At 28.0% G+C, this 15,243-nt stretch overlaps 4 protein-coding genes across 8 annotated transcripts; all 4 read left to right on the top strand.

Annotated features, from left to right (window-relative positions):
* Positions 1-1,682: 1,682 nt before the first annotated feature.
* LOC148230870 (uncharacterized) lies at positions 1,683-3,967 on the top strand. Its single transcript, XM_088195159.1, has 5 exons — positions 1,683-1,751; positions 1,931-1,983; positions 2,049-2,121; positions 2,188-2,276; positions 2,354-3,967. The coding sequence occupies exons 1-5, from the start codon at positions 1,724-1,726 to the stop codon at positions 3,149-3,151; spliced, it is 1,041 nt and encodes a 346-aa protein (XP_088051285.1). The 5' UTR covers positions 1,683-1,723; the 3' UTR covers positions 3,152-3,967.
* A 753-nt stretch (positions 3,968-4,720) lies between these two features.
* Positions 4,721-7,635, top strand: LOC148230869 (uncharacterized). Its single transcript, XM_088195158.1, has 5 exons — positions 4,721-4,801; positions 5,033-5,097; positions 5,165-5,240; positions 5,311-5,378; positions 5,444-7,635. The coding sequence occupies exons 1-5, from the start codon at positions 4,774-4,776 to the stop codon at positions 7,007-7,009; spliced, it is 1,803 nt and encodes a 600-aa protein (XP_088051284.1). The 5' UTR covers positions 4,721-4,773; the 3' UTR covers positions 7,010-7,635.
* A 1,519-nt stretch (positions 7,636-9,154) lies between these two features.
* On the top strand, positions 9,155-11,630 carry LOC148230868 (uncharacterized). Of its 2 annotated transcripts, XM_088194423.1 has the most exons (5): positions 9,155-9,250; positions 10,008-10,063; positions 10,130-10,205; positions 10,274-10,368; positions 10,434-11,630. In XM_088194423.1, the coding sequence occupies exons 1-5, from the start codon at positions 9,223-9,225 to the stop codon at positions 11,454-11,456; spliced, it is 1,278 nt and encodes a 425-aa protein (XP_088050549.1). In that variant the 5' UTR covers positions 9,155-9,222; the 3' UTR covers positions 11,457-11,630. The 2 variants fall into 2 exon arrangements, with proteins under 2 accessions (XP_088050549.1, XP_088050548.1); XM_088194422.1 differs by lacking the exon at positions 9,155-9,250 and having other exon boundaries at positions 9,794-10,063.
* A 1,980-nt stretch (positions 11,631-13,610) lies between these two features.
* LOC148230867 (uncharacterized) lies at positions 13,611-15,243 on the top strand. 4 transcript variants are annotated; one of them, XM_088194066.1, is made up of 5 exons: positions 13,611-13,716; positions 13,907-13,968; positions 14,021-14,108; positions 14,183-14,271; positions 14,340-15,243. In XM_088194066.1, the coding sequence occupies exons 1-5, from the start codon at positions 13,689-13,691 to the stop codon at positions 14,373-14,375; spliced, it is 303 nt and encodes a 100-aa protein (XP_088050192.1). In that variant the 5' UTR covers positions 13,611-13,688; the 3' UTR covers positions 14,376-15,243. The 4 variants fall into 4 exon arrangements, with proteins under 4 accessions (XP_088050192.1, XP_088050191.1, XP_088050193.1 ...); XM_088194065.1 differs by having other exon boundaries at positions 13,637-13,716; positions 14,033-14,108; positions 14,347-15,243; XM_088194067.1 differs by having other exon boundaries at positions 13,637-13,716; positions 14,033-14,108.

Below are 15,243 nucleotides of genomic sequence, written 5' to 3'. Positions count from 1 at the left end.
CGCTTGGAGTGTAGATATGTTGCACTCTTGCCGGTCCCAAGCCCGGATAAAGGAGGAGGGTTTCTATCATGGAGCAAACCAACCAACGTGAATAAATCCAAATAGTTATGAAAAAATCACAAAGAAATAATATATCCGCCCCCATTCATAATGACCTAGAGCCATGGTTTCCCAAACTATGTTCCGCGGAACACTGGTGTTCCGCGAATCCAAAATATGTGTTCCATGGAGCCTAAATAGATATTTCCCAAAAATTTGGAGTAAATTAAAAGAATGAACATATTCTACTTCATAATGAAGGCGAAGATTTTAGTACCTAGAAGTTGGGTACAGCAAAATAAGCTAAGTGTTCCGCCAACATTTTTGGATTTGTGAAGTGTTCCGTCGCTCAAAAAGTTTGGGAAACCCTTAACTAGACGATCGAAATCTAGATAAACGATTGGACTTCAATTTTGGAAGCTGGAATGTGCAATATTACAACCAGGAAAAATGCAAACAATAGCGGAAGAAATACTAAAACTCAAGATATATCTAGAAGCCCTACAAGAAATTAGGTGGAAAGGCCAAAACCGATCACCGGTTGTAGTGCCGTGGAAGAAGAAGAAGAATATGTATATATTATAAATTATACATATAATTATATATAGTTAAATGTAACATCGTATCTTGCTATCAAGTTTTATTATTTATTATTTTTATATATAAAGAAATATGACAACCTTCAACAACAACCAATTGCAAACACCATTGATCAAAAACAAACGATTTGGTTATTAGGGTTATTTTTGTGTACGATATATGTGATTTTGTATGCATCAAAGAAATCTTGTCGATTTGTAAATTTTTATAACAGGATGTAGGTCAGACGAAGAAAAAATGCGTTGCAAATTTATATATTAAAATTGTTTCAGTGTGAGCATGACCCTGCTTGTCGTTCGCTTGTATAGTGCCGCGCGCGTGCATGTGTGTGTAGGTGTGTGTACGCGAGCCAACACGGGGACCTACCAATAGATTTAGTTTTGTTCACTTTATATTTCCAACAATACGACTAAAAATGTTTGTTTATTGATATAATTAGAATGTTTAAATCATGTTAATCATACATATATAATTTTAAAATATAAAAATTGAGTATTTTGGCTGTAATGATGTGTTAAACAGAGTAAGTAGCCAAAAAATTATATCGCTAAAAACGCATGGCGTACAGCGAGTAATTAAGAATTTACCGGTCGGCGGTCTAAGGGTTAATCTAAAAAAATAAGATTTACTAAAGCAACAGCGATTCTGCACAGTAAACAAAGCTACGATAGTGCAGTTATAAAACGGCAAACTATTAGAGTAAATTTTATTAATTAGTTTTGATTCGTTTTCAAAAGCCTGTGTGTATTTTAATAGCATATATATTTTTCAATTAAATCATAACTTTGGTTTAAATTTAGAGTTACGCTAATTAGCTCGGACACTAAAAATATATATATATATATATATATATATATATATATATATATATATATATATATATATATATATATATATATATATATATATATATATATATATATATATATATATATATATATATATATATATATATATATATATATATATATATATATGTATTCCAATTTACTGACATGCTCAAAATTTATGATATTTTGGCCATATTATCAAGCCCTGTTATTGTGTCATTTTGACAGTTGAATGTCAAATTTAGTTCGCTAAAATGTCTTTTATACATTTTGTTAAAATAGGTACCTAATCAATAATACAATATTTTTATGTCAATATATATGATTTTTAAAATCATGTAACCATTACATATCATTTTTTTATAAACATATGTGTATTTTCAATAAATACATAAATATGCAGTTGTAATAAATTATATATTAATGAAAATATTTATCATAATAATACATTGTCCTCTAAGAACCAGGCGTTGCAAACTATGAAGAAACATTCAGTTCTGAATGTATAGTGAAGGTAAAAAATAACCACATTTGTATAACTTCAAAACAATGAAAATTAAAAAATATGTTATTTCGAAGCACGAGCATGTTACAATAAATACTGGGACTACTGAAAATTATAATAATGAAGTAGACGATATGTTTGAAACAGGTTAGTAATATTTTTTCATTTTAACAATATATTATTACAAGCTTATTTTTTAATCTATATTTTCAGAAACGCATGACGTGAAAGATATTATTAAAACAAATATCATATCCGTAGACAACCGCCATATAAATATTTCTACAGACAAGGAGATAATGGTAAAATCAATAATGATACCTGGTGATTATTAGTGATTGAATGGCAATTATATAAAATTTACTGTAATTTTTTTTAGACAGAAAGAGAAGATTGTGATAACCCTAACGAATCTTATAATTTTAAATGTATAGAATGTAAAAAAACATTCAATACTAAAGCTCAACATACACAGCATTTAGATGTTCATAGAGATTCTTATGAATTTAAGTGTAATAAGTGTGAAAAGGCATTTAAGGCTAAAAGAACTCTTCAGCGCCATATGGCTATTCATAATGATTCCTACGATTTTAAATGTAGAGAATGTAAAAAAATGTTCCGAACGAAAGGATATCTTTCAAAGCATATAAAAACACATAATGAAGCCTATGATTTTCTATGTAACGAATGTGAAAAAGCATTCAAGACTAAAAGTAAACTAATTCAGCATATGGCTATACATGACAATTCGCTTAATTTTGAATGTAGCATATGTGGAAAAAGTTTTAAGTCAAAAGTTACTCTTAAACGCCATATGGATATTCATTATGATACATTTAAATTTGAATGCAATAAATGTGAAAAAGTATTCAAAACACTAGGTAGATTAAAATATCATATGCATGTTCATTGTGATTCTAATAATTTCGAATGCAACTATTGTAGTAAAATATTTAAAACCAAATTTGCTCTTTCGAAGCATATTCATATTCATAATGAATTCAATAATTATTTTGAATGTGACAAATGTGACACAGTATTCAAAAGAATAAATCTTAAACGCCATATGAGAACACATAAAGATGCTTATAATTTTAAATGTAGTAAATGTGGAAAGGTCTTTAAAACTAAATGTATTCTTAGAAATCATATAAAAAACATACACAGTGATTATTAACAAATAAGTGTAACAAATGTGGTAAAATAAAAGGTAAACTTTCACAATATATAGTAACTAATAATGATAACTTTGAATGCAGAAAATGTGGAACAGTGTTCAAAACTGCTATTGATATTTCATGTCTTATGATTACGTCATTTTGGAACACTTAAGTATTTGAAGAGTGATTAAACATACAACAGCTATGTAGACTTTTGAAAACCATGAGTGCTTATTACTGTAACCAAAATTACTTAGCCGCACTAGATATCCTTTTTTATTTATCATGATCGAGATATGCATAGAACAATACTTATTGTCTCGTTCAGTATTGTTATTTGTAAATTTTGTCGACATTCGTTGAGCGATCGCAATGGTTTCGCTTTTAAAAAATCACAAGCAGTGCAACTTTTGCTTCATTAGAAGAGCTGTATGTATAATAGGTGGGAAATATGGCTATTGGTCAAAATATGCCCTTATTCTAAGCTACATAAAATAAATGTATTAAATACTTGACATTTACTTATGTCAACATTTGGCTCAGAGAGCAGCACTCGACTCGACTCCGAGAGCACGCATCTGACTCACATTAGACTTAGGAAACACAGGAACAGAAACCCCTGCGAGGACTCGACCGCCTCCTACAAACCTATTTGGATAACTAGACTTTTTCTCGTAGTGCGGTAGGTATATTCATCATTATATTAATTTACATGTTTTTTTTTGTGGTTCAGGTTAATAATATTTTTATATTCAATTTGTTTACTGACAAAAAAATATAATAAATTATTGTAACTGTATTTTATAAAAAAAATATATCTCTAAAATTAAAAACGTGATTTAATTTCAATGACTAAAGTAGATAAATAGAGAAGTCTGAATGAAGATCAGCAATAATAATTAGAAGGGCCTTGTGGAAACAAAATGCAGAGTAAGTTATATATTTGAGGCCCTTCAAAATTAAAACTTATGGTAGGGAAAGTTATAAAATATTAATACTTGATCGTTGTTATATATTTATTAAATTATATAAATCAGCACTGTTCAACTTATCTTTGCCCGTGAGCAGATTGTACAGGCGGTCGCCTAGAGCGCCAAAACATAAGAATATTTTTTTCATATAACATAATAAAATATATTTTTCATATAACATAATAAAAAAACGCGTAACATTTTTTTTATTATGTTATATGAAAAATATATGCGAGTGAACAAGGCAACACCGCCTCTGTCTATCCGTCGAGGCACTTCAAAAGAATTTCCTATCCTTCTGCAGGCGGGGCTGAGTCGTACCTGACTATGATTGTAATATCGTGAGTACGCTTCACAAAAAATAAGTGAATGCATAGCTCGAAATTTCCAGTGTAAAGCGTGAGATCATAATCATTCAATGCTACATTATTCTTACTGATATTATGCGAAACAGACTTGTAAAAAATATATTAAGGTGTAGTTATTTTACAGTGTACGCAATGTTAAATTAAATAAAAATTTAAATATAACATATTTTTAATATCATTTTTTCCAATAATTTAATAATAATAAAAATACCTGCTCTAAATATACTATATGTTGGCCAAAAAACTAGCTTATTTCGTTTGTTGTTTGTGACAGCTACGGGTTTACATTGTTTCGCCACAATGTCTTTTCCAACGATTATAAAAATAGGTATGTCAACAGTAAAAATATGTTTTGATACGCAAACTGAAAATAATAATTTGATATTTATTAAAATTAAAAAATACTCCCCGTTTTATTGTAATCTAATTCAGACGATTTTAATCGGCACCTTTTCGTATAAATGTGTTTTTAAAAATCTATTTTATAAAAAATAAAATAGATATGTAATTTTAAAGACGTAGTAGATATTTTCAGTAATATTAAATTTTGTCTTTATAGAACCAGGAGTTCAAAATTATGATGAAACATTACGTTCTGGCAATTCAACTAAATATATAGTAAAGGTATACGTAAAAACTACGCTTGTATAAATTTAAAACAGTAAGGACTAACAAATTAATTGTTTTTAAGTTTGAAGAAGTCAAAATAGAAAGTGATAACAATGAATATTATAATAAATACGATGCAGACGATATGTTTGAAATAGGTTAGTGATAACTATGTACTATATCACTATAATTGTATTACATTTTTTTATATTTTCATTGCTGTTTCAGAAATGCATGATGTAAAAGATATAATTGATAAAAGTATTATCTCTACAAATACCGAATCTAGGACAATGGTTATAAATTCATATACTATTTATAATAATTTAACAATTAACATTTATTTGATTAAATTTTTCAGAAACAAGAAGAAGATATGAAAATTACATGCATGCATTGCTGTGTATTATTCACTCAAAAAAAAGCTCCTATACAAAATCATGATTTGCCATTAGATTACAACTATAGATGTGATATGTGCAAAAAAGCTTTTGAAAGCGAATTAATTAGAACTCAAAAAATAAAACTGACACAAAAGTTGAATGATTGTGGCGTACAATTTAAACCTAGTCTTAGCGTATCTTTAAATTTTAAATGCAGCAAATGTGAAAAATCATTTAAAACTAAAAGTAACCTTAAACAACATATGGGGGCTCATAATGCGTCTTATGATTTTATATGTAACAAATGTGAAAAAGCATTCAAAACTAAAAAAACTCTTAGTCACCATATGTATATTCATAATAATACTGATCTGTTTAAATGTAGCAAATGTGAAAAGTCATTCAAGACTAAAGATACTCTTAGACAACATTTAAAAACTCATACAGATACTTCTTATTTTGAATGTAGTAAATGTGAAAAAGCTTTTAAAACTAAAGGTAATTTAACACAGCACATGGAAACTCATAACGATTCATATGATTTTAAATGTAATAAATGTGAAAAAGCATTTAAAACTAAAGATACTCTTAGTCACCACATGTACACTCATAATAATTCTCATTTGTTCGAATGTAGCAAATGTGTAAAAGCATTCAAGACAAAAGATACTCTTAGACACCACATGAATACTCATAGTGATTCTTGTTATTTTGAATGTAGTAAATGTGAAAAGTCATTTAAGACTAATGTTTATCTTAGACGTCATCTGAATACTCACACCGATTCTACTAATTTTAAATGTAGCAAATGTGAGAAAGCATTCAAAACGAAAGATACTCTTAGGAAACACATGAAAACTCATACTAATTCTTATTGTTTTGGATGTAGCAAATGTGGAAAAGCGTTCAAAAGTAATGGTAACCTTACACAACATATGACTACTCACTATGATTCCTATAGTTTTAAATGTAGCAAATGTGTAAAAGCGTTTAAAACCAATGATGCTCTTAGACGTCATATGGATATTCATGGAGATTCTTTTAATTTTGGATGTAGAGTATGCGCTGAAGTGTTCAAGACCAAATCTGCCCTTTTATGGCATATGAGCATTCATTTTGATTCCGATAATTTTAAATGTACCGAATGTGAGAAAATATTCAAAACTAAAGGTAATCTTTTACAGCATATAAGTACTCATAATGATTCATACAATTTTGAATGTAGTAAATGTGGTAAGGCATTCAAGACAAAAGTTACTCTTAAACGCCATATGGATATTCATGACGATACTTTTAAGTTTGAATGTAAGAAATGTGATAAAATATTCAAAACTGTTGATAATCTTTCATATCATATGAATGTTCATAGTGATTCTAATAATTTTAAATGTAGCAATTGTGAATTAGGATTCAAAACAAGATTTAACCTTTCGAGGCATATGAGTATTCATATTGAATTTAATAATTTTGAATGTGATTCATGTGGTAATGTATTTAAGACTAAAGATAATCTTTTGCAGCATGTAAATGTTCATAATGACTAACTGTTATCATAATGTTTAATACTTTTTAAAAGTATTTATTCATTGTAAAGAAAAATATATAAAACTAGTTTCATAGCATATGTACCCAGGAATCATAATGCCCCAACGGAACTTGGGAAAAATTCCATGCTCAGCTTTTGGGTGATATGTTGAAGATTTTTTTCATCACTGTTAGATACAATATTTTTAAGTACAAATGCCAACTCATAGATACCAAGAATAAAATTATCCTATGATATCCTATATAATATATTTATACAGGAATCTGATGTAATTACATAATACTACTTACAAAAAAATATCAAAAACAAAATTTCATATTACGCTTCTTGATTATTAGTATTTTAGTATGGTTGATAACATTCAACGACGTTTTAATCTACGCAATAGTGGTATAATACCCTTTTTTTTGTACACTTTCAGGCCATTCTTAAGGTCACCTGCCGGACTGTATCCGAATGGCCGCGGACCCCAACTTTTTTTTATTACCAAATGTATATAACATAATACTAAAAGCTCAGATTAACTTCCACGATAGTTACGGATCTTAAAAAATGAAATTTATAAGATTAAAATAAATAAATCATGGATTATAAAAATAAAACAATGTTCACGGTATGCGGCCAGTAAAATGTTTTAATTCAAACAAGTAACTCCTTTCCACTCATGTGTATTTATTTCGCTATGATTCTTATAAGTTTTAATATAATTAGATCTTTTAGACTTTGTATATTGATATTTTATTCCTGTGTGTACAATTCAAAGTAATTTTAAATAGCTCACATATAAATATTAATGACAACTTTTCATGTAAAATGAATGGATATTATTTCATAGTTCATACTGATATATAATTAGCTTGACCCAATCTTGAGAATTGGTATTGTACTATAATAGGTTTAAGTAAGTATAATATATATATATTTATTTCAGTGTAACGATTTCTAGTCGTCAATCTCAATTATATTAGTTTTTCTACGGTATCATACTAAAAATAGTTATACACAATCCTTACTTTAAGCATCAAAACTGATTCTATGGTGAATTAAAATTGTAAAAGTGTATATGTTTTAATAAATAATATAAAATCGATTATCATTTAATTACTATTATAATTATTTAGAAATTACTAATATTTTAGAAAGAAAACATTTATTTTTTGATATGGATGAGACGTTTAAAGTTGTATCTTCTTAAATGAAGATTTATTCAAACATTTTAATAGAATGCATATCAATATTCATTAACATTTAAAATCGCAAAGTTTTCATTACGAAAAATTATCTCAAATTATTATTTTTGGTTTTACAATAATATTATTCACATAAACTATCCGGAAAATTATTTTGGCTTTTTAAGCTGAATGGATTGATTTTTAAAAAAATAAACACTAGGATTATATTTTGAGTTATAATGTAAACTTTCCCTTCATTTACAATTGCCAATGAACTAGACATTGGAGCTGTTCAATCAGTAAACAGACCAATGCAATTTAGTTGCTAATTATTGTTCATTATGAAATAATAAGATATATTTTTCTATAGAATGTTCTTCAAAGGGTTTACAAAGAAGAAGAAAACATGGCTATATTTCGCTCTTGCATTATTTGTTGCACCTTTTTTGAGTAACATTGCCATGACAACACTTTACTGTTAATAATATATTTTCTTTGTAAATCCTTTCGATTAAAAACAAACTACGTTTTTATAACATTAGTAGTTTGGCTACAAGAGGTGACGGGTGGCAATTAGACACAGATTGAGCTGCTGCAGAAGTATTTTATTAAGTATTTATACAGTTACATGATAAAACTTAAGCGTGTAAGCGGACGGTGCGCGAAGCATGCACCGGTGTGCAAACCCACCAGAGCTGCCACGAGAAGAGTCTGTCCGTTACGCCAGTGCTATTAGAGTGCCACCTAGTTTTGCCCATAATGAAATCTAAATAAAAATATATATAAATGTATATATTATTGGGTATTTTTAATATTTTAATTACAATATATTTAAATGTTATTTTAAACAATTATTATATATATGTGGTTTTATTCAGGTTTTTATATAAAATTTGAATTTTGAAGGACATATACTATTGCTTATTAAAGGCTGGGTATTTAATTAAAGCTTGCTCAATCTATATAATATTATGGCCAAATTATTGGCTTGTGACATTTGATGTTAGTGACAGCTATAGGTTAAAGCTGATTCTCAACAATGTCTTTTCCTACTATCATAAAAATAGGTACGTTAACAAAAATGTATAAAATTAAAGTATATTTAAAGTGGCCATGATTTTTGAAAAACGGCGCTAGCTTTTTGCGACGCAAACAGAAGAAGTATCATTTCATTTGCAAGAATTTGCTCCTGTTTTTTATAGCAATAAATTGCACGAAATTTATTATTTACATTGCGATTAACGAAAGCAGCACTTCATGCAACCGTGTCATTAAGAATAAAGGACATTTTTTTTAAAGATCAAATGCCAGTTTCTTACTCGAGTAGTTTCACTCAAATAATATACCTATATAGTATATATATCATTTACAAAATTATATCACATGTAAAAAGTCTGGTTTGAAGGTTCTCGAAGATTTTAACTATTAGAGGTTCAAGGTAACCACTTAGTTGAACCAGATCGGATTGTTAAACTGAAATCGACTGTTTTTCTGGACTTCTAAGAGATGTCGTCTATTTCAATTTAGCGTTAAGATTCGCTTGAATCAATATTGGGGTGAAATCTCGTATTTTCCTAGTTGGAAAAAAGGGTATTACAAGTGAAGTTTTATGATAACTATCAGGTAAAGGGGAGAAGACCAACGTATGTACAATCCCTTGACTAATGTAGATGATTTAGATCAGAACTGGAATCATTGTTTTTATCATATAAATATCTTATACCACTCCAACCATTAGAGCATGTGCAACGATTATGAGTAGTCAAAGCACTGTATTCCTTGCATTTAAATTATCTTTTATAATATTATATTTCGTCTTGATAGAACCAGAAAATAATGAAACTATCAGTTATGACAATTCAATTGAATACACTGTAAAGGTAAATACAATAATACACTAGTTAAATTTTTGAACAATACTAAAAAACATTTTTTTAATTTTCTAGTATGAAAATATTAAAATTGAAAGTGAAAACACTGAATATTATAATCCTAACAATGCAGAAGATATGTTTGAAATGGGTTAGTAAAAACTATTTATGACAGCAATATGATATAAAAACTTTTCATATTTTAATTTACAATTTCAGAACTGCATGATGTGAAAGATATAATTAATAAAAATATTATCTCGATGGATATTTCAGCAAACCGATATTTAAATTCTGATACAGAAGCACAGACAGTTGAGTCATTTATGATTTATATTGTAATATTATTTATAAAAATGAAATCAACTTGATTTTTCAGAAACAAGAAGGAGGAAAACACGAAGATGATAACAAGTGTAGAAAATGTAAAAAGACATTCAAGACAAAAAATACTCTTAGACACCATTTAAATTCTCATATTGAATGTGAAAAACCGTTTAAGAATAATGTTTATCTTCAACGTTATCTAAATATTGACATTGAATCTAATAATTTTAAATGTATTAAATGTAAAAAAACATTTAAAACGAAAGATACTCTTGGAAAACATATGAACACTCATAATAATTTTTATAGTTTTAAATGTAACAAATGTGAAAAAGCATTTACGACTAAATGTAACCTTGGAATACACATGCAAACTCATGTTCATTTTTATACTTTCCGATGTAATAAATGTGAAAAAGCATTTAAGACTAAAGGCAATCTTAGAGTACACATGAATATTCATACTAACTCTTATCATTTTGAATGTAATGAATGTAAAAAAACATTCAAGACAAAAAATACCCTTCGAGTTCATATGAAAACACATAGTTATTCTTATAGTTTTGATTGTAGTAAATGTAAAAAATCATTTAAAAATAAAACTAACCTTAGAATACATATAAATACTCATATTAATTCTTATAGTTTCGAATGTGACAAATGTGGAAAGTTTTTCAAAACTAAAACTTGTATTTCTCGGCATATGACTACACATGATGCTTCTTATAATTTTAAATGTAGTAAATGTGAAAAAGCATTCAAAACTAAAAATAATCTTAGAATACATATGAAAACTCATAGTAATTCTTATTGTTTCGAATGTGACAATTGTGGAAAGGTTTTCAAAACTAAATGTAGCCTTTTACAACATTTAACTACGCATAACGATTCCTACAAGTATAAGTGTAGCAAGTGTTTAAAGGCTTTCAAAACAAATTATGTTCTTAAACGCCATAATGTAATGATTCACGAAGATTCTAATTTTGGATGTAGAGAATGTGCTGAGGTATTTAAGACCAAATCTGCTCTTTTTTGGCATATGAGTATTCATGTCGATATAAAACAATTTATATAAACCAATTTAGCATTTCACAACCTATTATAATGCAGTTCTATAACTAGCTTTCACTTTTTCGCCACTTGAAGTACTAAAACAAATACAATGTAACAGTGCTTTATATTTTTTACAATAAATACACATACGATTATTTACATGTATAATATAAAGAAAATAAATATTTAAATTTCATTTTAGCAAATTCATTAATTAAATTAATATTTTTAAGGATATTATGGATAAAAAAAAATATATTAATTTTTCAGTTTTTCCTATACTGCATATTTGAGGCAAAAATATAAAAAATGCTGTAAATTTGTAATCTAACTAAATGTCTATTAATTCTCAAATCATCGTTAAAGGAAATGATAAAGAAACTAACAATATAAAAATAATAGCATAAAACACAAATATAAAGTGGCTGACTGTTATAGGGAATATATTAGATAACGATTGATGGCCTTTAGCCGATAGGGGGTGACAGAAGGCAATTATATACGAATGGAGCCGCTGCAGTAGTATTTTTATTACGATTTGATGAAATTACACGTTAAAATATTAATAGTGAACGGGGCGCGGTCCCGGCCCGGCTTGCCAGCCCACCAGGCCGCCAAGAGAAGTGTGTCCATTACGCCAGTGTTACCAGAGTACTGCCAAGTTTTGGCAATAATAAACCTAAATAAATACATATAAATAGACCCCTACAACCTAATTAAGCAACTATTGAAGTATGGTAAAAACAAAAGTCACGAGATTGAATTGACAACGACGGAACTAGAAAACATTCCAACAATGACCTTCTTTAAAGCTGAAATATCGAAGGTAAGCGAAGTTAAAATTTTGAAATACTGAAGAATTTTTCACAATACCCAGAAAGCCATCATTGATCATCAAATTCCACAAAAGTATTTAAAACCTTTTCATCATGAGCAATACGTTTTTATCGCAAGGACTTTAGCTTATGTTTAATTTTCGAAGGAATCTCCAGCTGATTTGTTAATTCGTTCGTAAAATTAATTTCTGTTAGTATCTCGTTTCATATCATACGTCTACAAATAAATATAAAGTTGTCTAAAGTTGATACAATTGATTCTGCAGTTATTCATATAACGTAAAATAAAAAAAAGTACTGCATTAACATGGCTTTGACAGTGAAATCATCTAGTATCTCTAAATGATTTCACTGTCAATTTACAATACAAAAACTTCAAAATATGCTTACGGTTTTTCGATCCTGAGAATAGATGTTTGATATATTGAAAATTTTAAACTATTAGAATAACCCTTTTTACTACATTGACAACGTCTAAATTTAAGGAATAGCAAAAACGAAAATGGTTTGCTGTTTATTTCACGCTTTACTGTTCTAACAAATGATTACTAATAATTTAATATTATTTAAGGAAATTTTAAATAAAAGAAGATTTAATGAAAATTGTTGAAAAACACCAAAAAAAGCAAAATAAAGGCGTAACATTTTTCCCAAAAATTTTCAGAGAATGTTTCTAGATACATTTTTGAATGGTTAACAAGCGTATATGCAACGATGTGCATGTGATCAGAGTTCACTCAAAATTATTCTGTGAAGCTAGAGGATGATATTTAAAAATAACTTTGTTTGACGAGATGGCGATGAGTGGCAATTACACTTAGATTGGGCTGCTGCAGTAGTATTTTTATTAAAGTTAGTTAAAATAAATCAGTTACATGTTGGAAATTATATGATATGCGTGATCGGCGGACGAGGCACCGCTGGTCGTTGTCTTCCCGCACGGTCCAACAAATAATGTGCCGCCCTCCGCCGCTGTCACGACAGTGTTATCAGTGCTGCATTATTTTGACCCTAATAAATATCAATACAACGGTTGTCATTTAATTCTCATTCTTTCAGAGATTGAGACAGGGAGGTGTGTTTGTTCATTTTGTCATTAGTTGAAAGCCAAAAGAAGCACCGATTCTTAATCATTTTGAGGGACAAGTCTTGCGTATAACTAATTTATACACGATGATTATAAGTAATCCAAGAATATTTATTAAATTATAAATCATATTGATTATCAATTTTTTATTTAAATTAAACGTAATATGAATTTGTTTCTGTATAAGTCAAATAATTTATTTTATAAAAAAAATAAAAATATTTTTTTGTACAATTTACTGCCTGCTCAAAGTATATTATATTTTGACCAAATTATGAGGCTAGTAACATTTTCCTTTGTGACAGCCAGAAGCTTGCGTTGATTCGCATAAATGCCTCCGCCAACTATGGTAAAAATAGGTATGCCAGCAAAATTACATGAAATTATAACTACGATTTTTATTTTATTTAATAAAATGAATGTCTTCGCTATCATAATCTAATTTAAGCGATTTTAAAACCAATACATTTTATTATAAATATTATTTTATAACGAACACTTTTAAATACGTCAAAACATTTTTTATAATATCACTTTTTGTTTTAATAGAACCAGACGTTGAAAACCATGATACATTAAATTTTAAATATTCAACTGAGTATATAGTAAAGGTAAACATTAACTACATTTGTAAAACTTCAAAATTTTTAAGATTAAATGTAGAGTTTTTTTAAGTGTGAACATGTCAAAATAGAAAATGACAATACTGAAGATTATAATCCAAATGATGCAGACGACTTGTTTGAAACAGGTTAGCAATAAATAGGTATTTTATATACAATATATAAGATAACAAATAATATTTTTTTCTATCTATATCTTCAGAAGTGCCTGATGTGAAAGATATAATTAATACAAATATTATCTCATTGGACAACCACCATTTAAATTTGTTTACAGAGGCGCAGACAACGGTAAAGTTAAATATAGTTTATGTTGATAATATACCATTAAGTAACAATAAAATTACATTGAACATAAGTTTTCAGGCACAGGAAAGAGATTGTGTTGGTCCTAGCAATTTCAAATCTAGAGAGTGTACAAAAACATTCAATACTAAACCTCAGCTTACACAGCATATAGATGTTCATAGAGATTCGTATGAATTTAAATGTGACAAGTGTGATAAGAGTTTTAAAAATAACAAAATTCTTAAACGCCATATCGCTATTCATAACGATTCCAATAATTTTCAGTGCAGAAAATGTGAAAAATCGTTCAGGACTAAAGATTATCTCTCAATGCATATGAATACACATAATGTCTCATATAATTTTGAATGTAACAAATGTGGTAAAGTATTAAAAAATAAAACAAATCTTAAACGCCATATAAATACTCATAGTGATTCTTATAAATTTGAATGTAGCAAATGTACAAAAGCATACAAAACTAACGATGCTCTTAAACGCCATATGAACGTTCATAGTGATTCTTATCATTATATTTGTAACAAATGTACAAAAATATTCAGGGCTAAAGATAAGCTAACACTGCATATGAATACTCATAGAAATGCTTACAGTTTTGAATGTAGCAAATGTGGAAAAGCGTTTAAGACAAAAGAAACTCTAAAACATCATATTAATATTCATGATAATACTTCGAGGTTTAAGTGTAACAAATGTGAAAAAGTATTTAAAACAGTTAGTAACCTTAAATATCACATGAAAGTTCAATGTGATTCTGTAAATTTTGAATGTAACGATTAAGGAAAAATAAAAAAAACTAAATGTGTTTTTTGAGATATCTAATTATTCAAAGTATTAAGCTACCCTATTGAGGGTAAAACCTATAAAAATTTAACATCATTGTTTTCCTAAGAAATTCTAAATACTAATTTATAACTGTGTTTATTTTTTTTAATAAATTAAATAAAACGAGAA

Source organism: Plectrocnemia conspersa, unplaced genomic scaffold, assembly GCF_051122295.1.
Source record: "Plectrocnemia conspersa isolate PC_06_02 unplaced genomic scaffold, ASM5112229v1 ptg000010l, whole genome shotgun sequence".
Classification (NCBI taxonomy): Eukaryota; Metazoa; Arthropoda; class Insecta; order Trichoptera; family Polycentropodidae; genus Plectrocnemia; species Plectrocnemia conspersa.
The sequence above is the reverse complement of the archived record's forward strand: the minus strand, read 5'-3'. Positions and strand labels throughout refer to the sequence as shown.

Excerpts from the sequence above, each read along its gene's own strand:
- LOC148230869 (XM_088195158.1), top strand. The coding sequence starts at position 4,774 with ATGTCTTTTCCAACGATTATAAAAATAG. Across the intron at positions 5,098-5,164 it reads CAACTAAATATATAGTAAAG|TTTGAAGAAGTCAAAATAGA; the intron begins GTATACGTAAAA and ends ATTGTTTTTAAG. Across the intron at positions 5,379-5,443 it reads ATACCGAATCTAGGACAATG|AAACAAGAAGAAGATATGAA; the intron begins GTTATAAATTCA and ends TAAATTTTTCAG.
- LOC148230868 (XM_088194422.1), top strand. The coding sequence starts at position 9,938 with ATGAGTAGTCAAAGCACTGTATTCCTTGCATTTAAATTATCTTTTATA. Across the intron at positions 10,206-10,273 it reads AGAAGATATGTTTGAAATGG|AACTGCATGATGTGAAAGAT; the intron begins GTTAGTAAAAAC and ends TTACAATTTCAG. Across the intron at positions 10,369-10,433 it reads CTGATACAGAAGCACAGACA|AAACAAGAAGGAGGAAAACA; the intron begins GTTGAGTCATTT and ends TTGATTTTTCAG.
- LOC148230870 (XM_088195159.1), top strand. The coding sequence starts at position 1,724 with ATGTCTTTTATACATTTTGTTAAAATAG. Across the intron at positions 1,752-1,930 it reads TATACATTTTGTTAAAATAG|AACCAGGCGTTGCAAACTAT; the intron begins GTACCTAATCAA and ends TTGTCCTCTAAG. Across the intron at positions 2,122-2,187 it reads AGACGATATGTTTGAAACAG|AAACGCATGACGTGAAAGAT; the intron begins GTTAGTAATATT and ends CTATATTTTCAG.
- LOC148230867 (XM_088194064.1), top strand. The coding sequence starts at position 13,689 with ATGCCTCCGCCAACTATGGTAAAAATAG. Across the intron at positions 13,717-13,906 it reads GCCAACTATGGTAAAAATAG|AACCAGACGTTGAAAACCAT; the intron begins GTATGCCAGCAA and ends TTGTTTTAATAG. Across the intron at positions 14,272-14,346 it reads TTACAGAGGCGCAGACAACG|GCACAGGAAAGAGATTGTGT; the intron begins GTAAAGTTAAAT and ends ATAAGTTTTCAG.